The 14,407-nt window shown below is 42.7% G+C and overlaps 1 protein-coding gene across 1 annotated transcript in view; it reads left to right on the plus strand.

The window, feature by feature from the left end:
* The first annotated feature begins 3,024 nt into the window (after positions 1–3,024).
* The window catches only part of ap2a1 (adaptor related protein complex 2 subunit alpha 1), a 49,914-nt gene continuing 38,531 nt past the window's right edge, over positions 3,025–14,407 (plus strand). Inside the window, exons 1-2 of the mRNA XM_048617373.1 lie at positions 3,025–3,284; positions 12,530–12,598. Coding sequence (XP_048473330.1) covers positions 3,218–3,284; positions 12,530–12,598 — 136 coding nt within the window. The 5' untranslated portion in view covers positions 3,025–3,217. The remainder of the gene's footprint in view (positions 3,285–12,529; positions 12,599–14,407) is intronic.

Raw genomic sequence — 14,407 nt, forward strand, 5'->3', positions numbered from 1 at the left:
TCCAGATCTGAAACGTCAGCTTTCCTGCTCCTCCGATGCTGCCTGGCCTGCTGTGTTCATCCAGCTCTACACCTTGTTATCTCAGACTCCAGCATTGGCAGTTCCTACTATCTCCACGTAAATATATGTCTGTATTTCTTTTAACACAGAGTGGAGTTTGCTACTGCATGTGCTGCAATAATCAAGAAGGTGGTTCACCACCCACTGTCTCAAGGACAATTTCAGATGGGCATTAAAATGCCAGGGACACTCTCAGTCCCATGGGAAAATAAAAAGTGAGCACATATTTAAGGGAAGACTAAACAGTCACAAGGGAGAAAGTAACAGAGGTGTACATTATCGAGGCCAGGTAAAGAGAGGTGGATAGTGTGAAACTAAGACAGAAGTTGCTGGAGAAACTCAGCAGATCCGGCAGCATCTATGGAGAGAGAAACCGAATTAACATTTAGGGTCCAGTTCTGAAGGGTCACTGGACTTGAATTGTTAACTCTGTTTCTCTGACTCTGCCAGACCTGCTGAGTTTCTCCATAAATTTCTGATTTTGTCCCAGATTTCCAGCATCTGCAGCTGTTTGTTTTATTTTAGGGTGAAACTGTTCCTGTTTATGAAAGGTTCAAAAACAAGAGGGCACAGTTTCAAAGTAACGGGCCAAAAAGAAGCAAAAATAGTATGAGGAGAATCTTTTCCAGAGTGGTTAGGGTCTGGAATTTATTACCTGACAATGTAGCAGAGGCAGGTTCAATCAAGCATTCAAAGGGGAATTAAACAGTTATCTGAAAAGGAGCAACATGCAGGTTTATGGGGTGATGGGAGGAGAATGGCACCGGATGAGATGCTGATAGATGTTGGTGTGTTCACTGAGCTGGGAGGTTTGATAGCAGACGTTTTATCCCCTTACTAGGTGACATTCTCAGCGTTGTGGCGCCTCCTGTGAAGCGCTGTTATCTTGTGCCGGTTTGAATTTATGTGGTCTGGTTTTTGCCGCTTCTGGTAGGTGCCGGTTCCAGCTGTGCCTTGTAATGGTCAGTACATCGGGTCTAATTCCAGGTGTTTATCGATGGAGTCTGCAGATGAATGCCAAGCTTCCAAGAATTCCCTGGCTGTCCTCTGTTTGGCTTGTCCAAGGATAGTAGTGTTGTCCCAGTTGAAAGTGTGGTTTTTCTCCGGTGTATTGAAACCAAGGATATCTGGTCATGTTGTTTAGTTGCTAGCTGGTGTTTGTGGATGCGGGTTGCTAGTTGTCTGCCTGTTTGTCCCACGTAGTGTTTTGTGCAGTCTTCGCATGGCATCTTGCAGACCACATTCGTCCTGTCCGTGGTATCTATTGGGTCTTTAACTCTGTTAAGTTGCTGTCTTAGTGTGGCTGCTGGTTTGTGTACTGTCATGATTCCTAGCGGTCTGATTAGTCTGGCTGTCGGTACTGTGGTGTTTTTTATTTATTGTATGGTGGGTTATTTTTGGGTTTTGGTGTGTCCTGGTTGTGTTGTCTGTTGGCTAGGCATCTGTAGATGAAACTGCGGGGGTATCCATTCTTGGTAAAGACCTTGTACAAGACCTCCTCAACGGTCTATCCCTAAGTTTTAGACTGTGACCCCCAATTCTAGAATCCCCAAATGGTGGAAATAGTTTATTTTCATCAGGTCCACCTTTTCACATTAAAAGCTTGAAGACTTTGAGATCAGATCACTCCTTAAACGTCTAAATTCTGGAGAAAACAGGCCTAATTTGTCTAATCTGTCCACATAACCATTGAAGTCCTAAGGCCTTTATGGTATTGTCCCTATCTCTGGAGTAGGAGGTCCATATTCAAATCACATCTGCTCCGGAGGTGGAGGCAATTTTAATCAATCTATTCAGGGAGTGTTATTATACTTCTGGAACATGTGCGACTTCTGGCTCCAAGGTAGGGTTATTACCACCACACCACACAAGCCTTGCTCCAAATGTCTATAATAACATCTTTGAAAAGGTTGATTTAAAAATAATTTCCTGAAGTCCAGGTATCAATCTTGTAAAAAGGCTTTCCTAGCTTTCCTGCTCCTCTGATGCTGCTTGACCCGCTGTGTTCATCCAGCTCCACATCTTGTTATCATCAATCTTGTAAACCTCAGTGGTACTGCCTGCAAGGCCAATACATCCTTCCTAAGATGTGGTACCCAGAACCACCAAGTGACTATAATGCAAGGAGTCCTTTTTGGCATTTTGTGCCCTTTATTGCAGCAATCAAGTGTTGAAATTGGGTTCATTGATGAATTAGAAATAAATCTGACTATATTAATAAATTGGTGACCTTTTCCTCCAATTGCAGGCTAGGCAAGGATTATTGGGCGGGCTCTTTCGACCCGGCAAGGTTGACAGGTTATCCGACCAATCAGCAAGGGTATCTGTTTGATTGGCAGCGTCAGTGACATATCAGCAAAAGGATTGCGCTCCTTCCGCCATCAATAGGGTTTCTCACCCAATTAGATCCGCCCGTTTGCTCATATCAACCGGATGGATAAAATTATTTGCCGCCGTCCTCGCCAGAAGAAAAAATGTCTTTGAATCGTTGTTCATCTCAGTTAGTCGAGCGATGACCTATGGGTACGATGGCGCTTCGCCCCCGCCGCCGCCTTGTTCTTGAGATCGTGATTACCACAGAAGCCCCCCACACCGCTGTGGTTATCTAGCCATTCAGAGGAGGCAAAAGATTGATCGGCAGGCATATAATCCAATTGTCATTCAGAATATCCGTCGACCCCACCCATAAATGGGCTAGACCTACTTGCAACCAATGGGAGTACACAGCCGCCCCGGTAGATGTGAATTCTAACCAATAGACGTATGCTCAGTCCTGATGAACGTGCTCCACGACCAATGGAGACGGGGAGGCGGGATGCCACCGCGGGGCGTGGGCGGAGGCGGAATCGACCCCACCCACATATGATGGACAGTCCACCATCCAATACGGAATGGAGTTCTTTGTGACGGACATGCCGTCGACCATTCTAAGTTCGCAAGCTTCCTGACGGGCAGATGTACTAGCCAATACGCGCCGATAGTAGTGTCAGCCCCAGTCCGTCCCGCCCAGTTCCGGCCTGCTGATTCCAGGCGCCCAGTGACAGGAGGACCGAGGCCTGCTGCTGCTGCTGGGCCTTTTCATTGTAAACGATCCCGCTTTCCTTCGCCAGTTTCTTCCGGTCCAGGCGGCGGCGGTGGTTCGTGTCAAGGCGTGAAGATGCCGGCGGTGTCCAAAGGCGACGGGATGAGGGGGTTGGCGGTGTTTATCTCGGACATTCGGAACTGTAAGTGGTTGCAGATGGGCTTGGGGGGTGGGGGGAGGGAGGAGGTGGAGACCAGGCAAAGCCCATTTATAATGCATCTGCTTTCTCCCCCTAGCCATTGATTGGAAAAAAATTCCTAATTAATAAACTTATTAATTAACTAAACAATATATCACCTTAATAAATAAAGGCTATATAAGATATATATATTGTATGTGTTTTGGAGGTATTGGTGGTTTGGGTGGGGTAGGCTTTGAAAAGGGGTACCCACAGAGTGCTGTCATCCCCTTTGACCCCTGCGCTGTTTCTAGAAAATGCTTTTTAAGCTTGACCCACCCCTGCCTCCCAAATGGGGGTCCTGATGACCAATTGTTGAGGTGGTAGGCTGGTTAGGGCAGCGCTTGTGTCCCCTCCCTGGTGTGGCAGCTCGTGTCCGACATTGACCGTGAGCAGATGGCGGTGGGTCAAATTCATGCACTTGGGTTTGTGGTGGGCGTGGGGTGTGCTGGTCACTGGGTGTACCATGTCAACGGGCTGAGCACTCCATTTTAACCAGGATGAGGAAGTTGGGAAATCCTGGCAAAGGAGCAGATCAAGTTCTGTTGCCGCTGTTTTCACAATTTGTTTGCAATGAGCATCAGGGTGTCTAATCCTGCATTTGTTCCTTTATACCCCTTATTCAATCCCATCCAGGACACTAACTAGGACAAGAAAGGTGAATGCATATGTCTTTGCAGTATGTGCTACAAATGACAAGCTGTTAGTGGAATCTGAGTGATTGAGGGTACCCTAAAGTGGCTTGCTGTATGAAGAAGGTGCTTCTTGGGAGGAACAGTGCAAAATGGATGTGATTGATTACTCAGGTTAATGCAGTAAAAGCCAAAATCCAGTAAGGGAGTTGCTTGGTTTTAGAATGCCTTCATTGCAAAATTTCTGGCTAATGCAGCAAAATCCACTGCAGTCCAATTGTAGAATTCCAGGTTGCACTGTCTCCTTGTTTCACAATAGCCTCGACTGGTACTGAACCTTGACCACCAACATCACGGTCACGTGTACAACTCTGTTATGCGACCACTGGTAAATGTTAATGACTGCACACTTTACCACTTCTGTGCAAATCTTTGCTGAGCCAGGTTTCAGACCTGTGCCAGACTACTTTTGCAACAGAGTGGATTGCGAAGGACCAGGAACACGCTGCATTTGGTATTTTCAATGCATGATCAGCTGGACATCAAACAATTGCTCCTTTTACTGGCAACCTTTATTTTTTTTTAAAAAAACCCATATCCAGGACAAACATTGTCTCAATCCCAAAGTAGTTAAGTGATATTTGGACATTCTCATAACAAAGAAATATACAGTAGCTTCCATGGAGGGAGAAACAGTGCTAATGTTTCAGGTCGATGACTGTTCATCGTGAATTCTGATGAGAAGACATCAATCTGAAACATTAGCTCTTCTTCTGCCCAAATGCAGAGATTTCCTAGCTTTCTTTTCATATTGATGAGGACATCCTAATGGCTGCTTGAAGTTTTCATTTTGCTAAAGTGCTAAATTGAGACAGTTTGAGATTTGCTGATTTCAGTCCACAGTTAGAAAGATGGTATCTGTTATAGTAAATATTACGGGAATCTAAGTGAAAAAGTATGTGTTTTACCAGCCAACCGGTATCTGACTGGGAGCATGAAGAATACGAGCAGAAGTAGACCATTTGAGCCTTCTCCACAATCAGTGTGGTCCTGGCTAACCTTCCTAAGTTGTTTCTAGTCGTATCACCTCTGTTAGCCAAAATTCATGGACTTCTATCTTTAGTCAATGGAACTACTGAACATCCAGATCTTCGTCTGTGTTGAATTCTAAAAATCCAGAAGTTTCTGTTTGAAGAAATATGTCCTCTTAATCCTAAATGGCTGACCCATTATTATGAGTCTGTGATGCAGTTTAAAACAAAACATTCTTCATGGGTTGTGTGCATCACAAGCTAAGCTAGCCTATATTGTAGAGTCATACTGCATGCAAACAGACCCTTTGATCCAACTAGTCCATGCCAACCAAGTTTCCTAAACTAAACTAGTCTCACTTGTCTGCATTTGGCCCATATCCCTCTGAACCATTCCTATTCATGTTCTTGTCCAAATGTCTTTTAAATGTTGTAATTGTACCCAGATCTGCCATTTCCTCTGGCAGTTTATTCAACATACAAACCACCCTCTGTGTGAAAAAGGTTGCCCCTTGGGTCCCTTTTAAATCTTTCTACTCTCAGCTTAAAAATATGCCCCCTAAGTTTTGAACTCGCCCACACTGGGGAAAAGACCTTTGCCATTCATGCTATCTATGCCCTTCACGATTTTATAAACCTCTGAGGTCGTCTATCAACCTCTTAGGCTCCAGTGTAAAAATCCCAGCCTACCTTTGTAACTCAAACCCTCCAGTCCCTGTAACATCCTGGTAAATCTTTTCTGCACTCTCTCCAATTTAATAATATCCTTCCTATGGCAGGTTGACCAGAACTATAATGTGAAGGTGGTGGTGAATGGTTTTCTTGAGCCGCTGCAGTCTTTGGGGTCTTGGACACAACAGCCTAATTTTAAAAAGAAAATTCTTCCAGCATTTCTGCTATCAAGCCCCTTAAGCATTCTAGATGTATCAGTGTGGGACCTTGTTTTTCAAGAAACTCCAGGAAACATAGTCTTAATCTCTTATCATCGACAATCCCTAATCCCAGAAACCAGTCTAGTGAACCTTTGTTGCTGAGGTAGGTAGATTGTCCTCCCTTGGATGAGGGTGTAAAAACTGTGTGCAGTACACCAGGAGTGGGTCTTCACCAATTGCATGTACAATTGCAGTGAGACTTATTCACTTCAATTCCTTCAATAATAAAGATAGCATATCGTTTGCTTTCCTGTTTTGCTTGCTGTACCTTCATATTAACCATGACTTTGTGCCATGAGACCTGGACCCCTCTGAATTTAAATTTTCCCTGTTTCCCTTGAGAATCATTCTGTATTGAGGGGAAACAATAGCATAATGATAATGTCACTGAGCTACTAATCCACTGGCCCAGGCTAATATTCTGGGGACATGGGGCTCATACCTCACCAAGGTAGCTGATAGAATTTAAATTCATTAAATCTAGAGCTAATTTCGGTGTTGGCAACTGTGAAACTATCGTTGTTGTAAAAATCCATCTATTTCACTCTGGTTAGAGATCATAATTTTAGGCTAAGGGGTGGCAAATTTAAAATACATGAGGAGGAATTACTTCTTAAATGATTGTGAATCAATGGAATTCACTAGCCCCGTGTGTGGTGAATGCCAGGACACTGAATAAATTTACAGATTTTTTTTTAATTAGTAATGCATTGAAGAGTTATAGTGACTGGGCAGGAATGTGGAGTTGAGGCTGAGATGAGATCAGTCATGATCATATTGAATGGCGGAGCAGGGTTGAGGGGCTGAATACCTTACTTTTTCTCCGAGTTCTCATGTTAATGCCCTTTTTAGGGAAGAAAATCTGCCTTCCACATCTTGCCCTGCTGACATGCTGGCTGTCTTTAGACAGTCAATGTGGTTGATTTTTGACCACCCTCTAAAATGCGAATTATCAGGGCAGGGGTCACTAATTAGTGATCAGAACTTGAAGCCTAGCAAAGAGTTTCTCTCTTCACTCCTATACTCCAACACCCCTTTCGCCACAAACCTGGCAATCAGTTCTGGCAACAAATAACATTGTCTTTCCCTGTGTCCTGCTGCATCTTCTCATTAATTGCTGTTTGAACTCAGCTACCATGCCACAGAATAAGAGTTTAATTTGTGAATTTCTGGACTAAATGATGCCCCTGCTTGTCTGTTTAAAAATATGGAGACACAGACTTTAGCTTTTTCTTCTCCCTTTCCCCATCCCATAGTGAGAAATGTTGAACTTGCTTTTGGCTGTTCCACCAGAAACAGTGGATAGTTTTAAGTCTCTTATCCTAGCTGACACCAAGCTTGTTTTGTGTAGTGGATAAATATTGGCAGAGAGGACTAAATGGTTAGCTGTTCAGGAGAAGCAATGCAGACAAACTGAGTGAAGTGGTCCCTTCACTGGTGAACAGTTCTAGGCTTTTCATCTCCCTCTCCTTTCTGAAAGAAACCCACTGGGTGATTGCAGTGCACAATCCTTTGAATTTATGACTGCACAAGTTTATATTGATGAAAATCCTACGCCCCCTCCAAAAAAAAAGCAAAGTTTCAATCACCATCGATAACTAAAGACCAAGAATGGCAAGCTGTATCTATTGTTGAAACCTTGGTATTATTCTGGATCAGTTTTTTGGGTCCTGTTATTAAGCTGGTCGGAGTTTGTTTTCTACATTCGTGAGCCGAGCAGAGCAGCAGCATGACAATTTGAAACACCACCTGTTTGGAAAATGTTGTGTATAAAAATAAAGAATTTCTGCAGCACCTTTTCTGACCTTAATGTTTGCAGCTAGGTAGGTAATGCTGAAAATTGGGCAGCCAATTTGATCGCAGCAAGCTCCCACAAATCTCACACCCAGACATAATGACTGGATTTGTTTTCTGTGTTACTTGTGCAAGAAATATTGACCTGCACGCAGAGATTTGGAGGATCGTGGTGAGGGGAATGTTAGCAATGCCCATGTCAGGCAGCATCTCAGTCCTAATGAAAACACATCAACCTGAAATGGTAACTCCATTTGTCTTCATAGATCTTGACTGACCTGAAAACTTTTTTTTAAAAAAATATGGATTTCCAGCAATTTGTATGTGTACTGGGTAGAAGACTCCTTTTATTTGAAACAGCGCCATGGGAATCTTTTACCTTCACCAGTGAGGACAAATGGGATTTTGGTTTAACAGGCTAAAACAAAAGGTTAAGAATTAGGAAATAAAGGTAGTTGACACCGAGATTGCTTTTTTTAAAAATTCTGAACAAGGGAATGGATTGGAATAGTAGGCAGTATTACAAATCCTGACTTAAAATTTAAGGTTTAAGGTGAGGCAAATGCACATGTAAATTCTCTTGTCGATTACTTGTAACATTATACAGCCTTCAAGTTTAGTGTGCTAAAAGGAATAATTGAATCTGGGCGAGCAGATGCCTTTCGGTCCCCAGATTAAAATTATATTCAGTTTGGTTATATTTTACTTATAGTTAAATAAGTGCATTTTGAAGGCAGAGCTGATAGGAATTTAAGGTTGATGCAGTGATGCCACAGTGTCACCTCTGGCAGAATGATGTAACTGCAGCATGACACGATTACATAGGTAGTTCCCTTTATAAATGTGGGCACAGCTTATCCCACAATGAATGACAAATACAAATATCTGCAAACAAATTATCTGAATGTTGGGGAATGTGATTAGACATTGGATTTTTCAATATCATTAGCGTATCTGCAGACGTGAGGAAAAGTTTGGTTTGGGTGTTGCTGCCAATGAGGTAAACGTTGCTGCTGGGTTGTGGGTAGGGCTTTGTAAGAACATGTGTTTGATGATCATTTTGAGTTTTGGCTTAGGTGGCCAAATTAAAATACATGCTTGAAAAAAATAAGTTCCCTGTAAAAGATTTATGGAATACATTCCCCGCCCCCCCCCCCCCCCCAACTTTTTTTCTCTTTTTTTTACCTGAAGGTGTGGACTCCTTTTGGGATGCAGTTCTTTTTGCCCCACTAGAGAACCCGTTTCATGATTGATCCTAGGCCATCCTTGTTGGTAGTGATTTAAACTGTTGGAGACTCTTACTAACAATCATCCCTACATAAACTGCTTTCAGCAGTTCACCATACAGTTTCATTGCTGACATTGACCAGGAATCTCAGAAACTACTTCTAGCATCTTTGTTGGCTGAGTTCAGATCAGTTAGATCAGCACTGGCCATTGACTTTGTGCCTTCTGACTGGAAAGGCCCCATTTACTGTTTTAAAGTATCCCAGTAGCTTGAATCATTTGTGTGTGTGCCATCACACCATGAGTTAGGGACATTGTGTTCCTTATCACATGGGTAACCAGGCAGGTTACTGGGGGAGCTGACAGTATTTTTAACTTGTACACTTTTTTTTATTTGAATGCACAAGCAGTATTGAAATAGCACTTTGTATATTAAACCAGAACACTTAATACAGGTCAAGCCATTAAAATAATAGACTGGGAGTAGGCAGAACGCCCCTTGGGCCTGCTCAATGAGATAATGCCTGGTCACATTCCACATTCCCACCCTACTCCCATTCCCCTAAGTTGCTTAATCTCTAAATAGTCTATCTCCAACCAGAATATGCCAAATGACTGAGCATCCACAGTCCATTGGAATGGAGAATTCCAAAGATTCATAACTCTGAGTGAAGAAATTTCTCATTATCAGGAGATTAGATCTCATAGCGCTATGCTCTACAACTGGGGGGAAACAACCTCTCAGTGTCTACCCTCAAACATATCAAATCTTAAATATTTGAAAGAGACTCTAGTGCAGTATTGAAGGAATAGAATGTCAAACTGAAGATTATCCCATTGCTAGCTCTGGGATTTTACTACTTGAAATGTTTGAAACTCTAGTCTTGGTGATGGAATTGCTTGAATGTATGAGGGAACACAAGACGTTTCTGCACTTTGTGATAAGATGCTATATAAATGCAAGTCATTTTTTTTGTCGTTTTGTTTTGTTATGAGTCAATAGAATTTCTTTGTTAAACATGTTCTTGCTCAGATTGGCTGCTGGCGTCTGTTTGGTGCAGATTATTTTAACTCTGTATGCAAGCAGCACAGCTGTTGACACTTTCTCTGCACTTTCCCTTGTTCCCCCTAAAGCTGTTTGAAATGGCAATCAGCACAGCCTTCCTTTTCCCTGTGTACTCCGTGGTGTTGAAATTTTTGCTCATTGTGCCAAGTTCCTGTGCTTGCAACTTGGGACTTTGAAACTGCAATACCTTATCTCGCTTGCTTTTTCCTTCCTCTTGTTATCTACAGATTTTTAAATAAATACATGGTCCAAAGTGCTTCACGTGCATGGCTTCCAGTTAGTTCTCCTGAACAGGCAAATAGGACCTCATTTTAACATCTCTTCTCAGAAGCAGCACCTCTGACAATGCAACAGTTCCTCAGTATTGCAATGAGGTGTTGGCCTAAATGATCTGCCAATGTCATGCAGAAGGCAAATAATCTAGGGTTGGTTTTAAAATCTGCACATAGTGCCACTTAATCACAATTTACTAATTTATTGGGTCTTTCTAATTTTTTTCCCCCCTCATTGTCTTGGTATCTTGCACAAGGGCCCTAGCACTTCACCTCATTTTCTGTGTTTAACATTTTTTTAGCACATGTATTCATCCATTTGATGGGGCGTTCTCCCTGTGTCTGTGTGGGCTTCCTCCTGGTGCTTGTGGGTTTCCTCCTGGTGATCTGGTTTTCTTCCCACAGTCCAAAGATGTGCAGATTAGTTGGATTGGCCATGCTAAATTGCCCATAGCATCTAGTCTAGGTGGGTTAGCTGTGGGATGTGCAGGGTTAAGGTACAGGGGCCAAATGGCCTGCTTCCACACTGTAGGGATTCTATGTGGATGGAATGCACCTGCTCTCCTGCAAATTTAAGGAAAATTGAGAAGAAATATTTTCTTTCTTATTGTCAGAGACGAGCGCACTTGGGGCAGGTTTACTGCTGTTTAAAATTCTCTCTATTTCATCCCTCCCTGTGCCTCAGTCCATGTATAAGAAAGGCTACACTTGGGAAGTATTTTTCCATTTTCCTGTCAAATCTTACTTTCCGTTGTCCTATTTATGTAATGCTGTTTGATTCGAGGCACCATATGGTCTACAGCCGTCGTCATTGGGAATTGGCTCAAGATAGAGAATGAATTTTTCACCTCCGGACTATTAACCTTCTGTAGTCTGACAGTTGTGGCCTTTTTTTTTAAGTCATGCCTTCAGCTGTTGAGGGCCCTAAAGCTAGAAATTCTCACCCTAAACCTCTACCAATTTCTCTCCTCCACTTTAAAAGTGCTCCTTAAACCCAACTCTTGAAGCCAACTTTTGCTCACCTTTCATTAAAAACTCCATGTGTGGCGCAGTGTCAGTTCTTGATTGGTTTGGTAATCACTGCTTAAGCTCCTTGGGATTTTTGTTATGTTTAAAGTTTTACATTAAATGCAAGCTGTTGTTGACTTCATGAACTAGGAGAGGGTGTGCGTCTCTTACCACCTCCTTTCCAGTGTCTGCTACTTTTCATAGAATTTGCAAATGCCTTTTTAAAAATTAATTCCTTCATTCGGGCATCGCTGGCTTGACCAACATTTATTGCCCATCCCTAATTGCCCAGAGGGCAGTTAAGTGTCAACCACATTACTGTGGGTCTGGAGTTACATGTAGGCCAGACCACGTAAGGATGGCAGTTTCCTTCTCTAAAGGGCATTAGTGAACCAGATGTGTTTTTCCTGACAATCGGCAGTGGAATCATGGTCATCATTAGACTCATAATTCCAGATTTTTATCGCATTCAAATTCCACTATCTGCCATGGCGGGATTCAAAACTGGTTCTCTGGATTGACAATCCAATGATAATACCACTAGGCAATTGCCTCCCCGATCTATTGTGCAGGTTGAAGTGAAGTACTAATCTGCTAGGTTCCTAAGTTTTAAAATGGTGTGTTGGAGAATTTAGCGCTCGAAGTTAGTGTAGAAATTGTTTTCTGTACTTGGCCCACCATGCCTGTGCTTGCTCATTGTCAGAGTTCCCCAATTATTCCCATTCCTTAGTTGTTTCTCTGTGGCCCTGCAAATGTTTCCTTTTGAACTGTATGTCCAATTGCGTTTTTAAAATGTACTGTTTCACTCTGTTTCCAACTGTGCAAGCTGTATAGATTCTGTTTTCAGACTGTGCTTTTAACAGGAGTGTGGGGTTGAGGAACAGGAGTAGGCCATTTGGCCTTGAGTCTGCCCCACCACTCAATATGATCGTGATTAGTCTGGTTGTGGCCCTGGCTCTACTTTCCTGTCTGGCCCGCAAACCCTGCAGTCCCTTGTCTATCAATGATCTATCTAACCCAGGCCTGAATAGATTATAATTCACTGTGTAAAAGAAATGTTGCCAGTTACCTTTAAATTTGTGCCCTTTGGTTAGAAGTAACCTGCCAGTAAGATTGCTTTTCCCTGTTTACATTATCAAAACCCCTCTGTCTATTTTGTACACACCCATTAAAACCTTTTTGAACTCTGATTTGAGGAGAGCAATTTCAACTTCTCCATTAATGATGTCCCTTTTTCCTTCTTTTAGGTAAAAGCAAAGAAGCAGAAATTAAACGAATAAATAAAGAACTGGCAAACATCCGATCGAAGTTCAAAGGTATGAGTACATATGTGGTGGTGATGGTAGACAATGGATTTCAGTGGCAGTTTACAGGTCTGTTGAGCATCGTCCACTGGAGGAGGAGTACTAGTAAGGCAGACCTGTGGATCTCCTGATCCCCTCGATGCATGCAGGCCTGATGGATAGTGGAACTGGGGTGAATGATAAGCAATTGCAGAAGCTGTCAATCAGAATTAGCAACCTTCATCCTGTGTCGTCTGGTGAAATAGACAAGGGCACAGTCGCACCCGCGGTCACAGGGAAACACCTTCCCAGAACCTGAAATGTATTTGCAATTATACCACCTAGGGAACTAATTGAGAGAGGCTATTGTACTGCTCTTTCCACACGGCCTCCTGCACTGAAGAGGATTGACTGAAGACCACGTGTGTATTGCCCTCCAGAATTGTGCACCACCCTGATACTTCGTAGCTCAGGCTGATGTGCTTGAGTGGCGCTCTCAATTTGGTTAAGCCATATGGTGTGAGGATGCTTTTGTAGAGCTTGCCTGTGCTTGGGGAATGAGGAGTATGTTCAAATAACAAGAGACAGTTGTCACAAAAAAATAACATTTGGCTATGTTTACTTCCTGGAGTGCAATATGTTACCACAAGAAGTAGTTGAGGTAGAGTATAGTATAGTCAAAGGGAAGCTAGATAGACACGTAAGGGAGGATGAATTAGAAGGCTGTGTAAATGAGGTTAAATTAAATGTTGTGGGAGGAAGTTATGTAGAACGTAAACACTGGTATAGATATGCTAGGTTGAATGTCCCGTTTCTGTTGCTGTATGTTCTATGAAATGCATTAAAATTAATATTTTGTGAAGGTGGCATCACCGGTAGACAGGGTGATGAAGGCACTTGGCATGCTTGTCTTCGTTGGTCAGAGCATTGAGTAAAGGCGTTGGCATGTCATGTTGCAGCTGTACAGGACATTGGTGAGGCCACTTTTTTGGAGTACTGCATACAGTTCTGGTCGCCCTGCTATAGGAAGGAGCGTATTAAATTGGAGAGGGTGCAGAAAAGATTTACAAGGATGTTACGAGGACTGGAGGGTTTGAGTTAATGAGAGACTGGATAGGCTGGGACTTTTTTTTTTTTTACTAGACCTTCGGAGGTTGAGGGTGACCAGTGTGGAGGTTTATAAAATCATGAGGCACAGATAAGGAGAATAATAAAGGTCACTTCCCTCGGATAGGGGAATTCAAAACTGGAGGGCATAGGATTAAGGTGAGAAGAGAAAGATTTTAAAAGGGACCTGAGGGGCAACTTTCCCACAGAGAGGGTGGTGCGAGTATGGAATGAACCGCCAATAGAAGTGGTAGAGGTAGGTACAGTTGCAACATTTAAAAGATATTTTGGCAGGTATGTGAATAGGAAAAGTTTTTAGAGGAATACAGGCCAAATACAGGCACATTGGACTAGTGTAGTTTGGGAATCCTGGTCGGCATGAATGAAGTTATTGGTTTCCATGCCATATGACTGGATTTAATTCGTGGAGCTTAAATCTCTGATACAATGCACGTACGACTTGTGTTCTTGCTTCCTCCATCAGTTACCATGCATCAATGTTTAATTCAAAGATAATATATTGCTCAGTACGCTAGCTAGGTTTTCCTTCCTACCCTTTTTTTGGTTGGAAAATGAGATCAGTCAGTTTCCAAACAGTGAGGTTGTTGACTTGTTTGCTGAGCTGGCTTGTTTTCGTTCAGACATTTTGTCACCATGCTAGGTAACATCATCAGTGAGGCCTCCGGTGAAGCGATGTTTTTGTTGTCAGAGTGTACTGATACTAGGGAAAGTTTG

This window comes from Rhincodon typus, chromosome 37 (assembly GCF_021869965.1).
Source record: "Rhincodon typus isolate 14 chromosome 37, sRhiTyp1.1, whole genome shotgun sequence".
Taxonomy (NCBI): domain Eukaryota; kingdom Metazoa; phylum Chordata; class Chondrichthyes; order Orectolobiformes; family Rhincodontidae; genus Rhincodon; species Rhincodon typus.